General features: G+C 45.6%; 1 protein-coding gene across 1 annotated transcript; it reads right to left on the bottom strand.

The window, feature by feature from the left end:
* Positions 1-6,200: 6,200 nt before the first annotated feature.
* LOC140406739 (uncharacterized) lies at positions 6,201-22,087 on the bottom strand. The gene is made up of 4 exons (XM_072494688.1): positions 21,853-22,087; positions 16,582-16,762; positions 15,332-15,387; positions 6,201-8,858 (listed from the first exon to the last, which is right to left on the bottom strand). Exons 1-4 carry the CDS (start codon positions 22,007-22,009, stop codon positions 8,188-8,190), a joined length of 1,065 nt encoding a protein of 354 aa, XP_072350789.1. The 5' UTR covers positions 22,010-22,087; the 3' UTR covers positions 6,201-8,187.
* Between the last annotated feature and the right edge of the window lie 2,179 nt (positions 22,088-24,266).

Below are 24,266 nucleotides of genomic sequence, written 5' to 3'. Positions count from 1 at the left end.
CAGTGTTTCCCTCCCTACCCCCTCCTCTAACCCAAAAAAAACAACGGCTGTAAAGATCAAGAGGAAGGCTCGAGGTCAGGAAGAAGTTGAACCGTGACGCCACAGCCTGCAGGTAAGGGATTGGCTGGTGACTGGTAAGTAGTTTTTCTTTTATATTCCCTCAGGTGTCATCGTGCAGGGCGCAGAGGTTGCTGAGTGAGTGCTTGCTGAGAAGGGGAGTGAATAACAGGCAAGCTCTTTCTTTCTTTTTCTTTTTTTATCTAGGGGGATGGCGGGGAAGGTAGTGCAATGTTCCTCCTGCAGAATGTTTGAGGTGAGGGACGCCGTCAGTGTCCCTGCTGATTTCATCTGTGGGAAGTACACCCATCTCCAGCTCCTCAGAAACCGTGTTAGGGAACTGGAGCTGGAGCTGGATGAACTTCGGATCATTCGGGAGGCAGAGGTGGTCATAGATAGAAGCTTCAGTGATGTAGTTACTCCGAAGAATAAAGATAGATGGGTGACGGTGAGAGGGGCTTGGAGGAAGCAGTCAGTACAGGGATTCCCTGTGGTCGTTCCCCTTAGTAACAAGTATACCGCTTGTTGGGGGGGGGACTTATCAGGGGTAATCCATGGGGTGCAGGTCTCTGGCACAGAGTCTGTCCCTGTTGCTCAGAAGGGAAGGGGGGAGAGGAGTAGAGCATTAGTCATTGGAGACTCCATAGTTAGGGGGGTAGATAGGAGATTCTGTGGGAACGAGAGAGACTCGCGGTTTGTGTGTTGCCTCCCAGGTGCCAGGGTGCGTGATGTCTCGGATCGTGTTTTCGGGATCCTTAAGGGGGCGGGGGAGCAGCCCCAAGTCATGGTCCACATAGGTACCAACGACGTAGGTAGGAAAAGGGATAGGGATGTAAGGCAGGAATTCAGGGAGCTAGGGTGGAAACTTAGATCTAGGACAAACAGAGTTATTATCTCTGGGTTGTTACCCGTGCCACGTGATAGCGAGATGTGGAATAGGGAAAGAGAGGAGTTGAATGGGTGGCTACAGGGATGGTGCAGGAGGGAGGGTTTCAGATTTCTGGGTAACTGGGGCTCATTCTGGAGTCAGTGGGACCTCTACAAACGGGATGACCTACGCCTGGACCAGAGGGGTACCAATATCCTGGGGGGGAAATTTGCTAATGCTCTTCAGGAGGGTTTAAACTAGTTCAGCAGGGGCTTGTGAGCCTGCATTGTAGCTCCAGTATACAGGAGGTTGCGAGTAGTGAGGTCATGAGTAAGGTTTTAAAGTTGCAGGAGTGTACCGGCAGGCAGGAAGGTGGTTTAAAGTGTGTCTTCTTCAATGCCAGGAGCATCCGGAATAAGGTGGGTGAACTTGCAGCATGGGTTGGTACCTGGGACTTCGATGTTGTGGCCATTTCGGAGACATGGATAGAGCAGGGACAGGAATGGTTGTTGCAGGTGCCGGGGTTTAGATATTTCAGTAAGCTCAGGGAAGGTGGTAAAAGAGGGGGAGGCATGGCATTGTTAGTCAAGGACAGTATTACGGTGGCAGAAAGGATGTTTGATGAGGGCTCATCAATTGAGGTAGTATGAGCTGAGGTTAGAAACAGGAAAGGAGAGGTCACCCTGTTAGGGGTTTTCTATAGGCCTCCGAAAAGTTCCAGAGATGTAGAGGAAAGGATTTCAAAGATGATTCTGGAGAGGAGCGAAAGCAACAGGGTAGTTGTTATGGGGGACTTTAACTTTCCAAATATTGACTGGAAACACTATAGTTCGAGTACTTAAGATGGGTCCGTTTTTGTCCAATGTGTGCAGGAGGGTTTCCTGACACAGTATGTAGATAGGACAACGAGAGGCAAGGCTGTATTGGATTTGGTACTGGGTAAGGAACCAGGACAGGTGTTAGATTTGGAGGTAGGTGAGCACTTTGGTGATAGTGATGACAATTCAATTACGTTTACTTTTGTGATGGAAAGGGATAGGTATATACCGCAGGGCAAGAGTTATATCTGGGGGAAAGGCAATTATGATGCGATAAGGCAAGACTTAGGATGCATCGGATGGGGAGGAAAACTGCAGGGGATGGGCACAATGGAAATGTGGAGCTTGTTCAAGGAACAGCTACTGCGCGTCCTTGATAAGTATGTAACTGTCAGGCAGGGAGGAAGTGGTCGAACAAGGGAACCGTGGTTCACTAAGGCAGTCAAAACACTTGTCAAGAGGAAGAAGGAGGCTTATGCAAAGATGAGACATGAAGGTTCAGTAAGGGCGCTCGAGAGTTACAAGTTAGCTAGGAAGGACCTAAAGAGAGAGCTATGAAGAGCCAGGAGGGGAAATGAGAAGTCTTTGGCAGGTAGGATCAAGGATAACCCTACAACTTACTATAGATATGTCAGGAATAAAAGAATGACTAGGGTAAGAGTAGGGCCAGTCAAGGACAGTAGTGGGAAGTTGTGCTTGGAGTCCGAGGAGATAGGAGAGGTGCTAAATGAATATTTTTCGTCAGTATCCACACAGGTAAAAGACAATGTTGTTGAGGAGAATACTGACATTCAGGCTACTAGACTAGAAGGGCTTGAGGTTCATAAGGAGGAGGCGTTAACAATTCTGGAAAGGGTGAAAATAGATAAGTCCCCTGGGCCGGATGGGATTTATCCTAGGATTCTTTGGGAAGCTAGGGAGGAGATTGCTGAGCCTTTGGCTTTGATCTTTAAGTCATCTTTGTCAACAGGAATAGTGCCAGAAGACTGGAGGATAGCAAATGTTGTCCCCTTGTTCAAGAAGGGGAGTAGAGACAACCCCGATAACTATAGACCAGTGAGCCTTACTTCTGTTGTGGGCAAAATCTTGGAAAGGTTTATAAGAGATAGGGTGTATAATCATCTGGAAAGGAATAATTTGATTAGGCATTGTCAACACGGTTTCGTGAAGGGTAGGTAGTGCCTCACAAACCTTATTGAGTTCTTTGAGAAGGTGACCAAAAAGGTGGATGAGGGTAAAGCAGTTGATGTGGTGTATATGGATTTCAGTAAAGCGTTTGATAAGGTTCCCCACGGTAGGCTACTGCAGAAAATACGGAAGCATGGGATTCAGGGAGATTTAGCAGTTTGGATCAGAAATTGGCTAGCTGGAAGAAGACCAAGGGTGGTAGTTGATGGGAAGTGTTCAGACTGGAGTCCAGTTACTAGTGGTGTACCACAAGGAGCTGTTTTGGGGCCATTGCTGTTTGTCATTTTTATAAATGACCAGGAGGAGGGCGTAGAAGGATGGGTGAGTAAATTTGCAGATGACACTAAAGTCGGTGGAGTTGTGGACAGTGCGGAAGGATGTTACAAGTTACAGAGGGACATAGATAAGCTGCAGCACTGGGCTGAGAGGTGGCAAATGGAGTTTAATGCAGAAAAGTGTGAGGTGATTCATTTTGGAAGGAATAACAGGAAGACAGAGTACTGGGCTAATGGTAAGATTCTTGGCAGTGTGGATGAGCAGAGAGATCTCGGTGTCCATGTACATAGATCCCTGAAAGTTGCCACTCAGGTTGAGAGGGTTGTTGAGAAGGCGGACAGTGTGTTAGCTTTTATTGGTAGAGGGATTAAGTTTTATAAAAACTGAGCCTTATCGTCCTTCCACAAATGGATTAATGGAGAGGTTTGTACAGCTCTTGAAGAATGCCACTAAAGCAGCAAAAGGCGAAGGAGCAATAACTGAGGGTAAACAAGTTTCTCATTTCCCACAGAAACACTGTCCAGATGACAACCCGAAACCCACCGGCAATATTGTTTTTCAAACGGAAGTTGAGAACCAAGTTTGATTTGCTCTTACTGCCTGACACTTCTACCACTGTAGATCGACAATTACAAAACCAAATTACTCGCATCAAAACCAAGAATTTTTGAGCAAGGAGAAAATGTTTGAACAAGAAACTACTCCAGAAGTGAGGAGTGGATACCTGCCACAATATTCGCAAAGGTGGGGCCTAGTTGTTATATGGTGTAAACCGATGGTGAGGAAGTTTGGAGGGGACACACCCGACCAAATCCTCGCTTCAAAAAGAGAATTTGTAGAGTCGGTATCTGACAGGCCAACATCTGGCACTCACGATTTGGGAAATCCCTGGACCTGTGTTCACGACTGAGTCGAATTCAGATTCTACAACAGTTGAACCTGTGGTGATATGCACATAGGCATATCTGAGTATAACTGTACATAGTTGCACCAATGTATACATCTGTACATAACAGTACCAGAGTATATAGCCACTGATCAATACATGTAGTGACAGACATGACCTCCTGCTTGTAGGTGGAACCCATAGAGACATTACCGGGGGACGGACGAGACAGGGGCACTTGGTAGCAGGACGGACAACGGGACAGTTGCATTTCACCTTAGCTCCACGTAGACCTAATTGTTTGTACATAGAATTGCATGGTTACCTTTATGCGTGTCAAAAATAAATACTTATTACAACCATACCCTCATGTTCTATGCATGCCTTCATGATCAGGGGACCATAGAACACAACAGAACCAACAACATCTGCTGAAGCTGAAGAAGGACCAACCTTATAAGATTATGTGCCTGAGCCAAGAACAGGTGACTGAGAGTTGAAAACAAAGACTCCTGAACGACGGATTATGTCCAAATGAACCGCCGTTCACCTAAAAGACTCGTGCTGATATGTATAGATATTATGTATATATGTGTGTGTGTGGTAACCTGGTTATCCTTTGTCTCAACTGTGATTAAAACTCCTTAAAACATAATCGGGATGGACAAAAATAATGGCCAGCAACATCTACATTCCATCAAAGAATAAAAGCACAGGTTTTCATTTTGCCCTCTCTGCTGTGCGACTGCAGGTGTTGTCATTGGTACTTTTCCTTTTGGCCTTGTCCTTACCTGAGGTCCATCCAAGGTACCCAAACCTCCATGATACCTGATGTGATCGAGCAGACATCCAAAAGTGTGGAAACTAACCTCTCAGCAACAGTGCTGTGAACAAACCCGATCCTAGAAGTGGCTGCGATACTGAATACTTATTGACATATTACCCTGAGATTGTTTCAACCCCCTCAGTTACCACTGTGTAACCATCTTGTGTGCACGGATGAATTTTCATGTTTCAAGCTGACTTAAACATGTGACGCGAGTGTCTTCTCCTCCAGTCAGTGACATAATGCGTTTCCCAACATCGGGAACATAATTTCCACACATTCACATCTCATTATTAGGCCTCTACGCCTGAATCATCTGCCCTCCTCCACTTCCCTCCTCTAAAAAAGTCCATTCACATCGATGCGAGGACAGAATGTCCTGAAACCCGACTGGTCTCCCAAGGCATGCTTCTGATGAGCAGACCTCCTATGGAGCTCAGGTGAGGGAGGGTCATGCTTGGACACTATTGTGGCACAGAATGTGGGCAGTGCTAGGAAGCAGTGCTCGGAGGCAGCGCCAATGGGCATTGCCCAGGGGTAGTGTTTGGGCAGTTCTGGGGGCCACTGCTAGGGAGCAGTGCCCAAGCAGGGGGTTGCATGGGGGCTGCGAGTGGGGGTTCCTTGTCGAACTATTGACTGGAATTCTCTGGCCGTTTGCTGGCGGTGGGATTGTCTGGTCAGGTTTCCCGGCAGTGCAGTGCAGTGAGAATAGGAATTCTCATTGCCAGCAAATGGCGTGCCGCCTCCCACCCCCAAGAAGCACATGCATTGGAGCAGCCTTTAAAAATGCCCCCCGGTCTTCAAAAAACGATGTTGCTGTTGGGGCGGACTCAATCAGAGCCCAGCTACCAGCAAGGGGTTGTGGGACGCACCCCTTGAAGTTTCTGAACCTAAGTCCCAAATTATACGATAGAGTTTTTAGTATCCAGGAAAATTACGCCCACGGAATCTGGCAAATTGGCTCCACCAAGGCAATTTCATACATGCAGCCTAACATGCTGGAGGAAAGTGCGGAAATCAGTGTGTGTGAGCTGATCCCCGCTGATTTGGACACCCCATTCACTCCTCAACCCACATTCTGTGGCAGGATGAAATTCAGCCCAAACGTTCCCACATAGCTAAACATTAATTTAAATAGACACATCGGGTATACCTGTAATCATTTTGTGCTCATTAAAACAAAATGTGGCAATTGCTTCAACTAAAGGTCGCAAAAGCTCAAATAATTCAAATATCCAAACAAATTTATCATTCAATTATTTTATTAAAGATATCAGACTCTGCAAATCTTCATAGCATGGAGAGAATATTTCAATATTTCATGCAATCAAACTTGCAAAAATAATTTAATATTTAATGAAGGATAAACAAGCAAACTGAAGCACTAAATGGATATTGAATATCAAAACCAATGGTTAAGAATAGTCAGACAGTAACAATGGCATTGGCCGCATTTTGGAGTCAATGCAGACCGTATGCTGTGATATCCCTGATTAATTGTGAATTTGGGATTATGATAACAATCATTATTATCAATAATATTCACAACTACATTTTAAAATAAAACAAAGAAAATATAATTACGTTGGTGACACCAGCAGAAGGCCCAAATAATGTAAATATTAGAGTGTCAGGATTGCTATAACTGGAAATCCTTCCCTATCGGTGAAGATGCACGTTACACCCAATTTTGAAACTGCCTCTGTCACACATTCGCGCATTATTTTATTATGAAGATACAGGCAATCAATAAGATATTGAATTCAAAGATCATTGACAAAATTGAACTTTCATTTCCATTAAGGGTCCTGAGAATAAATCACAAATCGGACAATTCAAACAAACGCTTTGCTGGCAAGACAGATTGCAACACTTTCAAATCAGTTTTCGGTGTCTGTTGCTTGACTTCACTGTTTAGCAGAGAGCCAGGTATTTGCCTCCACCCCAACAGACCATTCGATACAAGGGCAGCGGATGGTGGAAAAACTTAGCAGGTCTGGTAGCCTCTATAGGCATCTCTCCCTACAGGTGCTGCCAGACCTGTTGAGTTTTTCCTCACATTCTTTATTTTTGTTTCAGGTTCCAGAATCCGCAATATTTTGCTAAGAACATTTGATCCGGTTGATCAAAGCTTCCAGTCAGACTCATCGTCCAAGTTTTCTAAAAGAGTCAAAGAATTCAATAGCTGACCAAGCACTGTTGCAACATTGTGGAAATGCTTCCACAATGCATGTAGTGAATGTACAAATGGTGACATTCTTGGGCAACCCATTAAAACTCTAATTAAAAATCCAGAAAATGCAAGATGCCTCAATGGACATAGAACATGTATGAAACTTTTAAAAATAGTGGTGACATCCTTATAGTCCGATATTTTTCTTTAAATTTTAGAGTACCCAATTAAGGGGCAATTTAGCGTGGCCAATCCACCTACCCTGCATATCTTTGGGTTGTGGGGTGAAACCCACGCAAACATGGGGAGAATGCGCAAAACTCCACACGGACAGTGATCCAGAGCCGGGATCAAGCCTGGGACCTTGGCGTGGTGAGGCAGCAATGCTAACCACTGCTCCACCATGCTGCCCTCTTATAGTCCGATATTAACAGATTGGGGGAGTTGGCTGAAATTCTGGGCTGGGCTGTCCGGTCTTCCAACCTCCTGTTTCTCGGCAGTGCGCCGTTTGCTGATGGCAGGATTCTTTACACCCGCCGCTTGTCAATGGGATTTCCCATTAAAGCCACCCCACGCTGCCAGGAAACCCACGGGCAGGAGTGCGCTGTTGGCGGGAAGAGAGAGTCCCAACGGCCGGAGAATTTCAGCTTCTGAGTTTCCAAATACGTAGCACATGTACTGCTCATAATTGCAATAACGGGGGAATTCCTTGTCCATTCACAGCAGCGGATTCTCCAATTCCGCAACAGTGAATGGGAGATTTGGCTCAGCCCCAAGTTCTCTGTCCTCGCTGGTACCAGTAGCGAAGAGGACTCACAATGGAGAATCCTGGTCAAAAGGTTTCATACGTCTTCATGCCAGTCAATTTATGAAAATTGTATCAATTTTAATTTGTAACAGGAAAATGCGGAAGCTAGCATTTGTAATTGTGGTCTATTTGTAATTGTTTAAAGAAAGCAAAGAAAAAATGCATTTCCAAATGTCTTTTCAAAGATCTGCAACATCAGGAACTGTGCAAAATTTCATAAACTGGTTTCGGGTCTTATATCCGCAGGTAAATATAGGTGAACATTTCTACAGGATATGAGAATCATTTTATTGTGAGAGTGATTGTTGAACTGCTATAAGTACAAAGAATACCAGCGTAATGACAAATCCACTCGATGTTTTGAAGGCGCTCATGGCATTTGCCGTGGTAGTGACAATTGGTTTGGTGGAAGTGGCCTCATTGACATTAGTCACATTGGCATTGGATGCGGCTGAGGTGGTCATGGTTCCAGAGGCTGGACTGGCATTGGATGCGGCTGAGGTGGTCATGGTTCCAGAGGATGGATTGGCATTGGATGCAGCTGAGGTGGTCATGGTTCCAGAGGCTGGACTGGCATTGGATGCGGCTGAGGTGGTCATGGTTCCAGAGGCTGGACTGGCATTGGATGCGGCTGAGGTGGTCATGGTTCCAGAGGATGGATTGGCATTGGATGCAGCTGAGGTGGTCATGGTTCCAGAGGCTGGACTGGCATTGGATGCGGCTGAGGTGGTCATGGTTCCAGAGGCTGGACTGGCATTGGATGCGGCTGAGGTGGTCATGGTTCCAGAGGATGGATTGGCATTGGATGCGGCTGAGGTGGTCATGGCTCCAGAGGATGGACTGGCATTGGATGCAGCTGAGGTGGTCATGGTTCCAGTGGCTGGACTGGCATTGGATGCGGCTGAGGTGGTCATGGCTCCAGAGGATGGACTGGTATTGGGTGTAGCAGTGGTGATAGCTGTGTGAATACCAGTATAGTTAGCAAATAATATTTCTATATTGAACAATACATAAAGTTTCATTAGGATCTCAATTATGTTCACTGCGGACTAGAGATTTCACTTCCACACTCACTTACAAATCCTTGGGTTATTTACATTCAATTTGACAAAGGGGGATTCACAGGGTGGAGAGATCAGAAGTGGGATTTTAACTCCTCAGTCTTTAACTCAGAAGATATTTGGCAAAACACAGTTGTAATATTATTAATAATAATAATCTTTATTGTCACAAGTAGGCTTGTAATGAAGTTCCTGTGAAAAGCCCGTCGTCACTACACTCTGGCGCCTGTTCGGGTACACAGAGGGAGAATTCAGAATATCCAAATTACCTAACAACCCGTCATTCGGGACTTGTGGGAGGAAACTGGTGCGCCTGGGGGAAACTCACGCAGACACGGGGAGAATGTGCAGACTCCGCACAGACAGTGACCCAAACCGGGAATCGAACCTGGGGCACTGGTGTTGTGAAGCTGCCCCTAAGTTGCGTATTTATAAAGTATGAAGTATATGAATATGCAATGCTAGTCATGAGTCCCTCAGTATCCATTGAAGATGTTGCTAGCTGTGACAAAAACATTGACATGGATATTACATAGGCTTGTGTTTCTAACAAGTGGTTCTTTGAACTTCCATGTTTGTCACTCAATAGCTAGATATCGGTGACGTGTACAGCAGTAGATTTTCAAGATTTCTAATAAAAATAGCTTATTGTCACAAGTAGGCTTCAATGAAGCTACTGTGAAATGCACCTCGTCGCCACATTCCGGCACCTGTTCGGGGAGGCCGTTACGGGAATTGGACCCGCGCTGCTGGCTTTGTTCTGCATTACAAGCCAGCTGTTTGGCCCACTGCGCTAACCCAGTCCCTGAATTTCGGTTTGGGAAAACCACCTTAAAAATATCACAAAATATTCCCTGTAAATTATTTCCATACTCCTAGGGATATCTTAACTGAAGCTCTGAGTTACTTTCAGATCCCTGAAGGGAAAGAGTGATAATACCACACTAAACCTCATTTTATTAGTATAGTGCAAGATAATTAATTTTCTGGTAATTCAATATGTGTAGAGAATAAATGCAGAGCACGTAACATTTGAGACAATGTGACAGACGGGGGACAGCGTCAGGGGGAGGGGGGGGGGGCATGGTCCTCTCACTGATTCTAGACCTAGAAATTGAATCTAACCTTAAATGGGTGTGCAACGGGTAAATGAGCTGGGATTTTCCTGTTCTGCCGCCAGAGCTGTAAATTCTCGCTGGAAGTCAATGGACATTTGGATGCCTCTCCAAACTTTTCCCAGCTCGTGACGGGACCAGAAATTCCCAGCAATGGTCAGCAAATAGATATGCTCAAGGTGCAGATAGTTTATGGATGCTCACAGGAGATGATCAGGCATGGACCTCAGTCCTTCCGGACAGCAGTAAAGGAAGTCAAAAGGGAAGCAGTGGTGCAGGAGTGTACTGGCGTGGGGGTGAGGCATCTGGGAATGGGCATGGCTGGGAGTGGGACAGTTTCCGCTGATTGGAAATTAGGGTTATGTTGACGAGAAGGATGGAGATTGATGGTGGCAATTGGGGATGGTGGTGACAAAAATTGACGAGGGTGGAGGCATGATTTTAGAGGAGGTATGGTGTCAGTCAGCAGTCTGCAGAGTTTGAAAGTGGAGCTATGAGGTGTATTCCACCAGTTGAGAAAGAGTGAGACTGAGAACGGAGCCGGCAAGATAAAAGAGCGCAAGAAAGGGCACACCTGAGAGCGCAAGTTGAGAGGATAAGAGCGCAGAGAAAGAGTGAGACTGAAAGTGGAGCCAGGTGGATAAAAGATTACAAGAAAGAGTGAGACTGAGAATGGAGCCGGAAGGATAAAAGAATGTGAGAAAAAGCGAGACTGAAAGCGGAGCCAGGGAGATAAAAGCGTGTGAGAAAGAGCACGACTGAGAGTGCAGTTGAGAGGATAAAGAGTGCAGAGAAAGAGTGAGGCTGAAAACAGAGCTGGGGAGATGGAAGAGCGTGAGAAAGAGTGAGACTGAGATCGGAGCTGGGAGGATAAACGAGTGCGAGAAGGAGTGAGATTGAGAACAGAGCTGGGGAGTGAAAAGATTGTAAGAAAGAATGAGACTGAGTAACAAGCTGGGAGGGCAAAAGAGTGTGAGAAGGTGCGAGACTGAGAATGGATCCAGGGAGATAAACGAGTGCAAGAAAGAGTGAGGAAGAAAAGGAGGATAAAGGGAGTGTGAGAAAGAGTGAGAGTGAGAGTGGAGCCAGGATGATAAAGGAGTGTGAGAAAGAGTGAGGGTGAGAACAGAGTCAGGGGGATAAAGGAGGGTGAGAAAGAGTGAGAGTGAGAGCAAAGTGTTACTTGGAGTTTGGAGCTCCTGAGTTGACATCTGGAATCAAAAGTTTTATCGCTTATTGTTTGTTAGGTCTGTATTTTGTGGTCTGTAGTTTGTAAGGGTTATATCCTGTGGTACCTAACAGTGTCAGGGAACCGGATTCAATTACAACCTGGTATCTGTCTGTGCTCCCCATGTCTGCCTGGGTTTCTGGTGCTCCGCTTTCCTCCCACAGGCCTAAGGTGGATTGGCTACCCTAAATTGCCCCTTAGCTTGCCTGTGTGCACATGTGAGTGTGGCTATGTTCGATGTGCTGTAATGCCCCTCAAGCTATAAGCCCCACAGACTAGTGACCTGATCCAGGAATAAGTGGCTCCAGAGACAGACGAAAGTCTGACCCATGTCTGACGTCATGGTGCGGCCTGACTGAGAGAGATATTCTGTAGTAACAAGGACCAGGGATGAAGGGCCCTCGAGCGAGTGAAATTATTTGATTTTAAGTATCTTCCAGGTATTTCTGTTCCTGCAGCTGCAGATGTGGACCCCCAGGATGGTGTGTTGCCTACCTGTTGCCAGGGTTAGGGATGTCACTGGTTGGCTGCAGAGCATCCTAAAGGGAGTGGGTGATAAGTGAAGATTATGCGGCACATTGGTGCCAACGATATAGGTAAAATGAAGGATGATGTCTTGCAACAAGAGTTCAGGGAGTTGGGCAGCATGTAAAAAAAGCGGGACCTCAAAGGTTGTAACCTCTTGATTACTCCCGGTGCCACATGCTGGTGATTACAGAAATAGGAGAATAGGGCAGATGACTCAAGGCATGTGACTCAAGAGTTGGTGCAGGAGGGAGGGTCTTTCATTCCTGGATCACTTCTGCCAATTATATGCCCCCTTGGTTATTTACCTCTGCTAATATAATTAAATCCTTTCAAACCACTGTCTTTAGGCTCCTCAAAATTTTGTACACCTTAATTAACGCTCACTTTAGCATCTTATTCAAAAGAAAATACACCCAGCATTTCTAATATTTCCTCACTGATAATATTCTCCATTCCTGGCAATATCCTTGTATATCACCACTGTAGCTTCTCTACTGCAATCACAATCCTTCCTATAATGTTGGGAATGGAATTTACACAGTAGTCTAGCTGTCACGTAACTAGCATTTTATACAATTCCAATATATTTTTTATTCTTTCGCAGGGGTGTGGGTGTCACTGGCTAAAACAGCATTACTGCCCTTCCTAATTGTGCTTGAGAATATATTGGTGAGCCCCCTTCTTGAACCGCTGCAGATCACGTGGCGTGGAAATACCAAGGTGCTATTTGGAAGCTGGTTCCAGAATCTTGACCCAGCGTCAGTGAAGGAACTCAGGATGGTGAGTGGCTTGGAGAGCAACTTGCATCTGCTGTCATTCTAGGTGGTAGAAGTCTCGGATTTGGCAGGTGCTGCCAAAGCTCCTTTAGTCATTTGCTGCAGTGCATCTTGTGCACTGCTGCAACTGTGGTTGGTGGTGGAGAAAGTGAAATTTTAAGGTGCTGGGTGTGGTACCAGCCAAGCAGATTTCTTTACCTTGGAGGGCACCCAGCTTCTTGGGTGTTGCTGGAGTTGCTGGCACCCATCCAGGTATCACATTCCTGACTTGTGAATGTGTGCAGGCTTTGGGAACTTCAGAGATGATTTATTCATTGCAGAATCCACAGCCTCAGACCTGCTCTTATGGCCACAGTATTTATATGACACTTCCGAACCTGGTCAATGGCAACCCTGAGGCCGTTGGTAGTGAGGGATTCAACAATGGTAATGCCATTGAATGTTCAAGGGAGATGGTTAGATTCTCTCTTGTTGGAGATAGTCATTGCTTGGAACTTGGTGGTGTAAATATTACTTATCACATATCAGCCAATGCCTGAATATTGTCCTAACCTTCCTTCTTTTTCACTGGGCCACAGTCAATGAACAAAAGTATCCCTTATGCCTTCATGACCATCATTTTCTACATTTCCCTGCTGCATTCTGGGATCTGTTGACATATACTCCAACGTCCCTATGTTCCTTTACAGTATCCTATCAGTCATTGTCACTGGATTAGTAATCCAGAAACCCTGCATAATCCTCTGGGGACCTGGGGTTGAATCCCACCACAAAGCATGGTAGAATTTGAATTCAATTAAAAATAATATGGAAGCAAAAGTCTAATGATGTCCAGTGACACCCACATCCCATAAAAAAATAAACAAACAAAAATAATTCTTGCCTTGTATGTCCTCCCCCCAAATGCATTGCCTCACATTTCTCTGGATTGAATTTGTATTTTCCTGTAGGCTGTAGCTTTCTTCATCGCCATCCATCACACAGCTAATTTTCGCACTAATAACAAAATTATTAATCGTGCTCCCTACATTTAAGTCTAAATCATCGCTATAAACCACAGGCAGCAAGCGAGAGCCCTATGAAAACTTTCAAGAAACAGCTTGCCAGATGCAAAAGCATCCATCAACTATAACTTAACCATCAAGTAATGACCTGTTCCAAGACAAACTAGCTACAGACACAGATTAAAGTCTGTCTTAGTGCACTACTCTGTGGGGGGAGAGAATTGAGATTGGAATCACTTTAACATGAATAATATCAGGAGCCTTGAACCCAGACTGTGCAAGCTACATCTGGAGGTAGAGTATCATGAAGGCCTTGGGTATTCATGACCAATGACGTCAGAATGCATGGGATTGTCTCCTGTTCCAGATTCATCCCATTGTGTTTGGCATTGGCCAAACCAGAGAGAGAGAGAGAAAAAAAGAAACAAATTTTAACCCCATTTTCCAGCACCTGGTTTGTAGTCTTGCAAGTTACAGCACTTCAGGTGCCGATCACCTTTTAAACCAATCACCTTAAATCTATGCCCCCTGGTAATTGGACTCTCTGCTAGAGGAAACAGTTTTTTTCCTGACCACACTATCTAGACCCCTCATAATTTTAAAAATAAGCGATTTGCTCTCAGGTCACCAAACATACAGCCGAAGGGGAACAGAGAAGCTTGTTATAGTATAAGAGCTGACTTTCCTTTTGATTATCACAGTGTGTAATGGAGTGACTGAGGCAAGGGGTTGGATTCTCCGCTTCCCAACGCCGAAATTGCGTTCGGCGATGGGGCGGAGAATCTGTTTTGGCGTCGAAATTGGGTGTGGCGCCGGTTTTTAAATTCTCCACCCCCTGAAAATCGGCATACTCCATGCTGGGTATCCACCGCCTCAGGACATTGCCTGAGGCCAGCCCCGCGATGCTCCATTGCCGACCGGCCGAAATCCCGGCAACGTGGCTCATGTGTGCTCACACCATCCGGGATCCTTGTGTGGTGGCTGCAGGCTCCGGGGCAGTCACAGTCGGGGGAGAGCCGATCGGTGGGCAGGGGGGGGGGGCTTCATTCGGGGCTGGGGGCAATGTGGGCTGGCGGTCCGGGACACGCGAGCAGCCGATGCGGAGCACTACTTTGCAGGTCCAGATCCTGCGGTCTGAGTCCGCCATGGAGCACGGCGCGGCCGCTGCAGGCCATCGCCGTGCGCATGTGCAGCCTCTGACCTGAAAGTGCTGGGGGTGGTTTCGGCAGCTAGAGCTGTGAGCTCTACGACGGCTCCCTGCTAGTCCCCAGCAAAACGGGGAATCGGTGGCCTTTTGACACCAGTTTTCCTGCCGTAAAAGACCACAGTTTTCCCAATGGCGTGGGGACTTAGTCCCCAAAACGGAGAATCCAGCCCAAGGAATTCAATGTGTGGGTCCAACAGCATAACAGCACATGCAATGGAACACAATATTTCCAAATCCAACCCCGTTGATATCAGGAATGAGATTCAGCAACCTGATACTTATTCAAGTTTCAAGCGAGGTGTGATCTGCCAACAAGTGGGACCTTATGCGAGGATTTTAATCTTTAAAGTTTGCCAGAATAATGATGGTCTGAGCTTCTAGGCAAAATTGTTGTGAAGTCAACAGTAAGCACAGGAAGTGAAATCTTGCATGATGTTTAATATATGAAGAAACTTTCTCATAAAGCAATATTGATCAATCTAATTACCCATCGACCTAAAGATAAGACTTACAATTCGTGAGGTTGTACTGTAGAAAATATGTCTTATTAGATACCTTGACGTATGCTCTGGAACAGTATAGAAAGAAAGAAAAATCATTAATACTTGAGATCACATGACTCAATTCATATTCAAGGATTCGATACAACACTGAGAATTAAATCTAGATTACGAGGTTCATTGTGGATACATTTTCTGCCTCATTATTCATTGATTTGTATAGCATTTTTAAATCTTGTTAAGATTTGATTTATTGTCAAGGAAGGCCCACATTGAAATGGTACTATGAAGTGACCTGAACTGGGTCCATTCAATTAACTGCAGGTTTCAAAGTTTTACCTCTTCTATTTTGGGTTTTAGTGGTTGTGTCTCATTATCCTCAGTTGGTATTGGTGTGCAAACCTATTTCGTGAGGGAAGGGATGATTTCCTTTGTGCAATGAGGGCAACTGTTCTGAAATCTTGATTTGGAATATGATGCATATTCATCTTAACAAGTATTGAGTGAGGTAGAAACTGTTTTTTATCACCCCGCCTTTAATTCTCCCTTTGAAAGTGCTAAATTACAGTGGGGTATGGTGCCACCAAATAGGTATAATTTTCAAAGCTGACAAAGTGACTAACAATGGGTAATTTGACTATTGGTCATCTAGTTAGATGATAGGACGGCGCAGCGGCACAGTGCTTAGTACAGCTGCCTCGCAGTGCCAGGGACCCGGGTTCGATTCCGACATTGGGTGACTGTGTGCAGTTTGTATGTTCTCCCCATGTTTTTGTGGGTTTCGCCCGGGTGCTCCGGATTCCTCCCAGCAGTCCAAAGATGTGCAGGTTAGGTGGACAGGCCATGCTAAATTGCCCCTTAATGTCCAAAGATGTGTAGGTTGGATGAATAGGCCATGCTAAATTGCTCCTTGGTGTCCAAAGGTTAGGTGGGGTTACAGGACTAAGGTGGGAGAATGGGCCTTGGTAGGGTGCTTTTTCAGAGGGTCAATGCAGACTCGATGGGCCGAATGGCCTCTTTCTGCACTGTAGTGATTCTATGAGTCTATAGTTCAGAATATGGAAGCAGATGATTAAGGAACTGGTCTCGTATCTTGCACAAGTACAGCAGTCGTGCACAATGTTTTCCATCCCTTGTACAGTTTGATAAAACCTCATGTATGATACACATGATATTCCTATGACAACAGTGTGCAGCATATGTGAGAACCTGTGATGGGAATTGGATGAAAAGCTGGAATACATTTATTTTTAAAGGCATACCTAATTTTCACATTGTTTGCGGGGTATCCAGGTGAAGTCCAGACGTACTTCATTGACGTATTTCTGTTCTCATAAATGCCCTGACACATTGATGAGTTATCCATCCAAGAACCAAAGCTGCTGCCGTTCATCACAGCTGATAGAGCCACTCGAACCTGAGTTTCAATTCCTGAAATGGTAACTAGGAGAAAGCAGCAACACTGACAATAAATACCTGCCCAGAGATGAAGATATTCACAGGTACAGCTTCATAGAAAATATGCTGTCTAGTTAAATGTTTTCTTTTGAAATTTGAAGCTAAGCTTGTGACAATGCAATTTACAAAAGAAAAGATGATTGTATCCGCGTGCTGGAAATCTGAAATAAGAAGAGAAAATGCTGAACATCCTCGACAGGCTGGTCAGCATCTGTGAAGAGACAAATAGCCTCTCTTTCTGTGTTTCAGATCAATCAAAACTGACCTGCCAAGTGTGTCTGAAATTGCAGGTTGTGGTCTTTGCAGATGACATTAGACACTTGATGCCTTTTGCCTAAATGGCCACTCCTCATTGTAAGAAGGAGTGAGCGTTTCTAAGGTGATTAAGTTAATAGACGCTCCCGAGTTTAACTGAATTCCCGGCAGGGATGTCTTGAAATCAGTTCTGGGACGGAATTCTCTGGCCGTTGCGATTCACTTTTCCCGCCGGCTGCGCACCCCCACCTGTGGGATTCTTGGCGGCATCAATGGGAGATCCCATTGACAAGCGGCGTGAAGACAGCGAATGGCGCGCTGCTGAGAAACACGCGGGAGGGGAAGCTGAACTCCAGCCCCTGATGTCCTTCCTGCCATCATGACTGACGTAAACTGATTTTGTATGAATTGCGTGCAACCTGGGACACTCGTGATCTATATGACTCAATATCACACCCAAACAAGTTTTTATCCAGTGAATGAGTCATTTTTTATGCAATAATAATAGATATTTATGGTGAGGGAGAGGTGCTACATTCTTATGACAAGGCTTTAAAATCCATGAAAGGGGACAAAATATGGTCAACTAAAACCTACATTTATTTTCTTTTTAATTTTGAGTACAGAATTATTAGTTTTTCCAATTGAGGGGCAATTTAGCGTGGCCAATCCACCTACCCTGCACATCATTTTGGGTTGTAGGGGTGAGACCCACGCAGACACGGGGAGAATGAGCAAGCCCCAAGCGGACACTGACCCGGGGCAGGGATCAAGCCCGGGTCATCGGCGCCGTGAGGCAGCAGTGCTACCCACTGCGCCACCGTGCTGCCCTAAATCTACATTTAAAATACATATAAATTGCTCCACATTTAATTCAAAATCATCCCAGTAAATCAAGATAACATCCAAGTTTCTTCCCGTTGCCCTTCAGGCAGGGTAAGATATAATTGAAAGCTGAAAATGTTCGATAATATGTCACATAAAACTCACCCCCATCAGCTTCAGTCACCAGGGTTAACAAAAGAAAATAAATTAAATTATGGTTCAGAGAATTACATTATGTCAAATCTACGGCACAGAAGCAAACCCATGGGGTGTGATTCTCCGACCCCCCGCCGGGTCAGAGAATCGCCGGGGTGGGGGGGGGGGGGGGGGGCGCGGCGTGAATCGCGCCCCGCCGTCCCGACGCTGGCTGCCGAATTCTCTGGTGCCGGGGTTTTGGCGGGGGCGGTAATCGCGCCACGCCAGTCGGAGGCCGTTGGCAGTGCCCCCCCCCCCCCGACGATTCTCCAGCCTGTGGTGGGCCGAGCGGCCGGCCGTTTTCGGCCGGTCCCGCCGGCGTAAATCAAACCAGGTCCTTACCGACGGGACCTGGCTCTACGGGCGGCATGCAGAGTCCTCAGGGGGGGGGGGGGGGGGATCTGGCCCCGGGGGTGCCCCCACAATGGCCTGGCCCACCGATCTGCCGGCGGGCTTGTGCCGTGGGGGCACTCTTTCCCTCCGCGCCGGCTGCTGTCAACCTCCGCCATGGCCGCCGCAGAGAAGAACCCCCCTGCGCATGCGCTGGGATGATGCCAGCACACCTTCGGCACCAGTTGGCGCCGCACCAAGCCCTTCCGCGCCGGCTCGAGGATTCTGCACCTTCCGGGCAGCCAAACGCCGGAGTGGTTCACGCCACTCCTCGGCACCGGTACGGTCCACCCCGCCGGGTAGGGGAGAATCACGCATATTGTTCTAGCTAGTCTAACCCAGTTCACAAAAAAAGCTTCCTGTTATTGTCTTTTCACCTCTATTCCTTTCCTCTTCATGTTATTGCTTCTGATTGCCATCCGAGACAATGTTGGTTTTTTAAAATTTAGAGTATCCAATTCATTTCTGTCCCTCTCACAAGTGAGAGGAGCAGAACTGGAAGGATTGCCATTTAAACAGGCCCGGCATAAATTCCGCTACCTGGGGATCCAAATCGCTCATGACTGGGCAGGGATCCACAAATGGAACTTGACCAGTCTGGTGAAAGAAATAACAAAGGACCTGCAGAGGTGGGACACACTCCCACTCTCCGTGGCAGGAAGAGCACAAATGATCAAGGTGAACGTACTGACCATGTTCCTCTTCCTATTCAGGTTCTTTCCAATGTACATTCCCAAGGCCTTCTTCAACTCATTAGAAAAACAGATCACGGCATTTGCGTGTGTGTGTCTGGGGACACACACACACACACACACTCAAGGATCCCCAAAAAGGTGCTGCAGAGAAGGAGAAACATGGGGGTCCAGCAGTCCCAAACCTGCAATATTACCACTGGGCAGCAACTGCAGAGAGGGTAAAGGGCTGGATAAAAGAGCAAGAAGCTGAGTGGGTATGTATGGTGGCGAGCTCCTGCAGGGAGACTCCCTCCGGGCCTTGGCCTTGGCGCTGCTCCCATCCCCACCTGAAACACTTAACAAGCCCAGTGGTGATAGCAACTCCCCAGTCCTGGAACCAACTGTAACAGTACTTCGGACTAACCAAAATGTCCATTAAGACCCCCCCCACCTGCAATAAGTGGAGGTTCACACCCGCGACAATGGATGCCACCTTCAAAAGGTGGAGACAGGACAAGGGAGGATGATCGTTAGGGACTTCTACACAGACAACAGACTGACAACACTCGAGGAACTAAGAGAAGTTCCTGCTGACAGGGCAGAACGAACTAAGATATATGCAGGTCACAAACGTTCTCCATAGGGAAACGAGGACATACCCATGACCACCGCAACAGGCGTTGTGAGAGGATCTACTGAACACAGATATCCTAGGGAAGGGGAACTACGGCGACCTGTATGAGTGACTGCTAAGGGAGGCAAACACACAACTGGATGAGACAAGAGAAATATGAGAGGAAGACTTAGGGTTTGAAATAGAGTGGGGACCCTGGAGTGAAGCACTGCATAGGGTTAACTCCACCTCCACTTGTGCAAGGCTAAGCCTAATGCAGTTGAAGGTGGTACACAGAGCCACTTAATTGGAACCCGAATAAATAGGCCCTTCCCGGAGGTGGAGGATAAATGTGAACGTTTCCAAGGAGGCCTGGCCGACCACGGCCACATGTTCTAATCTTGCCCCAGACTCATCGGGTTCCGGACAGCCTTCTTTGAGGCAATGTCCAAGGTGGTGGGAATGAGGGTGGATCCATGCCCGAGAGTGGCTTTCTTCAGGGTCTCAGAACAGCCAGATCTCTTCATGGGGAGGAGGGTCGATGCCCTTGCCTTTGCCTTCCTAATTGCCTGCCAGAGAGTCCTGCTCGGCTGGCGATCAGCAGCATCACCCAAAGATGTAAACTGGCTATCCGACCTATTGGAATTTTGCCAGATGGATAAAATCAAATTTGCCATCCGGGGATCTGAAGAAAGCTTCCCAAAACGTGGGAGCCATTCATTCAGTTGTTCCGAGACCCGTTTGCAGCCAACAGCCAGTAAACCAGAAGGAGCTAAAAGCCACAATGATTGCCAATGAAAAGGGGGGAGTGGGGGGAGGGAACAAAGAAACATGGAGCCCAACCAGTCTCAGCAAATAACAAAAGACACGCCATTATGCCAATCATACAGGAACAAGATATAGGAGCTGAAGAGGAAGGAGGGCATTCCAAACAATTAGGAGGGGATGTGGGATTGAGAGGAAAGGGGGCGGAAGGTTGGGGACACGGCTGGGAATAAGCACCCATTGAAGAACACAAAACAAGAAGCCACAATCAATGTAATTAGCAAAAGACAACCGATGCATATATAATTTCTCTCTTTTTTCCTTTTTCTTTTCTGTTGTTTTCAATGTATGTTCACAATTGCTTTTGTGTTGTATAACTTAAAAATCCTTAGTAAAAACACTTATTTAAATTTTTTTATTTTTTAGAGTACCCAATTCATTCTTTCCAATTCAGGGGCAATTTAGCATGGCCAATCCATCTAGCCAATTTTTGGGTTGTGGGGGCAAAACCCGCGCAAACATGGGGAGAATGTGCAAACTCCACACGGACAGTGACCCACAATCAAACCTGGGACCTTGGCGCCGTGAGGTAGCAGGGCTAACCCATTGCGCCACCGTGCTGCCCTGTAAAAACACTTATTAAAAAAAAAGAACTAACTCTTGAATCTGCTTCCCAGAGTTGCATACATAAGTATCGGTCATATTTTATTCCCGAATCAAGGGGGGGGGGGTGGTTCCGGAGGCCACAGTGGGGGGCCTTGAGATTGGGGCGCAATCTCTTCCTGCACTGGTGAGCGGGGTTTGTTAGTGTAGGAAATGGAACTGGGTGCGACCTCGGTGGAGCATTTCTCGCCGAGGCACAGAAATGAAGCAGAGTCCCGTTTAATAGCGGGGTCATTCTTGGCGTAGCCAGCGCCGACAAACACCCGGATAAACTCGCTCGACATGGGACCCTATTTCATTTCCGTTAAATCACGCCCCACAGCTTCCACTGGCATGATGAGGGTGGCACAGTGGCTAGCACTGCTGCTTCACTGCACCAGTGGCCCTGGTTCACTTCCGGCCTTGGGTCACTGTCTGTGTGGAGTTTGTACGTTCTCCCTAACCATTTAACCACCTATTTCTGCAGGCTACTAGTTACGAGAACTTATTGAGCACCAAGGCTTGGCAACAACATACTTGTTTCCCAAATGATTTTAACACATGTAAAGATTGTGCGATATGTTGATTGGAGGAAAACAAAGTTCCATTCTTGACTTTTTAAAGATAGAAAACTGCATATTAGCATTAGCCTTCAGAATTTGGACTGACTGTACAGAAGAGAAAATTGCCTTTGGTAAAATGTGACAGGTACTCACCATTATACTCTGTATTTGGCATGTAAGCACCCGGATCAACAGTTAGATCGAATTGGTCAGCGCTGGTACCATTCGCAATCATGCAAGGACTTTCAGAATAGGTTGGTATACATTGAAGGAACAGGCAAAAAAGGAGCACTGGTAAAACTGAAGCCATTTCTCTCTCCTGATAGCTTCACTGGACAGTAAAAGTGAACTGTCAGCAGTTGCTTCAACTCTGATCACTTCCCAAAAGATGCAAGACTTTTATAGGGTGTGTTGCCTCAAGGCTATTGGCAGCAGAATGTGCGATTTTAGTTTCAATACTGGGCAGGGTCATAATGTCGTAATTGACAATCCTGATTCTCACTTTCTATTGTTAAGGCAATGAAAGCTTTTCTAAACATATTTAATCCCTGCGTAAAGATCTTGGTGACATTTTCATTGCATGGTTGCAATGAATCAGTTTTACTTGCATCAAGTACTTTTGTAATTTACTTTTTAATATGTTTTTTTTCTCTGCAGGATTTCAATTTGCAAATAAACATTTATCTTTGCAGACTATATTGATGGAGTTTTAAAAATGTGAATCAAGGAAATATTAAGCCCATTCCTTCCGGAGTCAAAAATGTACATGAAATTTTCACAATAGGCATAGAGTCCTGCATGCTGTAAAATTGTAGGCACAATTGAAGGTGGTTAAAGAGGAAAACAACTTGTTGAGTTAGCTGTGGGAGAGTGCAACTAAATGGATAGATCCGCGAAAGTGCCAGTGAGTGTTCAGTGGGCCAAATGTTCTTATGTGCTGTGCCAACCGATGGTTGTATAGTTCCGTAAACACAATTACGATTCTTTCCAAGAAGCCTTGCTACTTTGGGTATCACTGTGGACGACAGCTTCAGAGTTTCGCACCCACCTCTCAGAAATAGAGAGCTGAATAGGGAAACTGCGTTTTATTTGGTCTCACGATTCAAAATTAACCTTTTAAACACTGTGAGTTGCAAATTCAAATTCCTCATGTAACAGCTAACATAGATGCATCTCAGAAAGTGCTGATCATTAGCTGCTGGATTAAAAGTCACATTGACCACACTTCACATCCCATCACCTTACATAACCTCATATCCTACCTTACTGCTGCTGAACAGATTTGGTTTCATTTAGCTACATTTTTGTACTTTTTGATTGTGCGCTTGTGAAAAATATAAATCTTACTTATTATCAAATGGATAATTTTACCGCCATCTATGTGCTCAGAGCTAAAACGAAGAGCACTTCCCTGACCTCCGTCCTGTGAGAATGTGAGCTCGAGCCAATTTTCAGAATGATCTTTGCAATAAAATAGTTTTGGTACAGTTGAATATCTGTCCTTTAAAATCTGAGGTAACCTTCGCCAAAATGTCCTTGTGTCGAATACTTTGATTTGATTAACGGGGCCTGGTTTACATTGATTAGCAAATGTCAGGAATGTCGCATAATGTGAAAACAGTTCCGGAGTATGTTAAATTAAATTATCGACTGCTGCAGCTGAGTGAACGAACCCAATTCCCTGCGAAAGTTCCAATTCAACGTTATGGAATATCTTGGCATTTTCATTTGAAGAGGGTGTGATATTGGCTTCAAACAGAAGCTGGACAGCCGACGCAGCAATCTAGACTGTCTGAGAAATCTTCAGGATCTGTGAAGACATTGTTGGAGGAATGTTTGGTGACTGGTTGATTTAAACCTACATAAGGGGGATTGGCACAATGCGAGTGAAATGGATTATGTGGATGTATAAATAGTCGGTGATCTGAGTATCTGAATTCTGCGTTGATCTATCCGCCTGTTCATTGTTGTTTTGTGGACCTGGTCTTCAGTTGAACTCATTCCTTATTTTAAGTCTAAAAGCTTTTTCAGAAAATGTGTCATTTTAAATTAAAAAACAGACATATGGAGATGTATGCTGACTGTTCATTTGTTTATTGTAATTGTTTAGCACAAGCTAGTTGTAGATGATTTTGTATTTCCTTTGAAAAGATTATTAATGTCATTTTTAATAAAGGGGGCATTGTAAAGCCTTCCAAATCCCATACTGTGTTTTGGGTTCATGTATTTCTCATCATTTTTCATAAGGTTTATGAAAATACAAGTTGACTAACCAGTATCTTGACGAGAGTTGAACTGACTGTTTACAATGTAAAAATGTGTTTGTTTTATGCATGTATGATATTAGTTTCTGTTCTGTTTACAGCAGAACTAACCAATCCTTCCAACTTAAAAGGTCCTCAAAGGTTAGAGCAGTATGCTTCAGTGTGCAGAATCCTCACAGGGCTAATTTTGACTCTGGGCAAGAATGTATTATTGGATTGGTTGCATGTTGGCAAAATCAGAAAAAAACTGTTTAAGGGCGGAGGATCCAAATATTGCTTGGTTCACTTTATCGTTCAAAGTCA

This window comes from Scyliorhinus torazame, unplaced genomic scaffold (assembly GCF_047496885.1).
Source record: "Scyliorhinus torazame isolate Kashiwa2021f unplaced genomic scaffold, sScyTor2.1 scaffold_831, whole genome shotgun sequence".
In the NCBI taxonomy this organism is placed as follows: Eukaryota; Metazoa; Chordata; class Chondrichthyes; order Carcharhiniformes; family Scyliorhinidae; genus Scyliorhinus; species Scyliorhinus torazame.
The sequence above is the reverse complement of the archived record's forward strand: the minus strand, read 5'-3'. Positions and strand labels throughout refer to the sequence as shown.

Coding starts and splice junctions, on each gene's coding strand:
- LOC140406739 (XM_072494688.1), bottom strand. CDS start 22,009: ATGGCTTCAGTTTTACCAGTGCTCCTTTTTTGCCTGTTCCTTCAATGT. Junction 15,388..16,581: donor GCAAACAATGTGAAAATTAG/GTATGCCTTTAA, acceptor ATACTGTTCCAG/AGCATACGTCAAGGTATCTA. Junction 8,859..15,331: donor ACAGTACAACCTCACGAATT/GTAAGTCTTATC, acceptor GTATTCACACAG/CTATCACCACTGCTACACCC.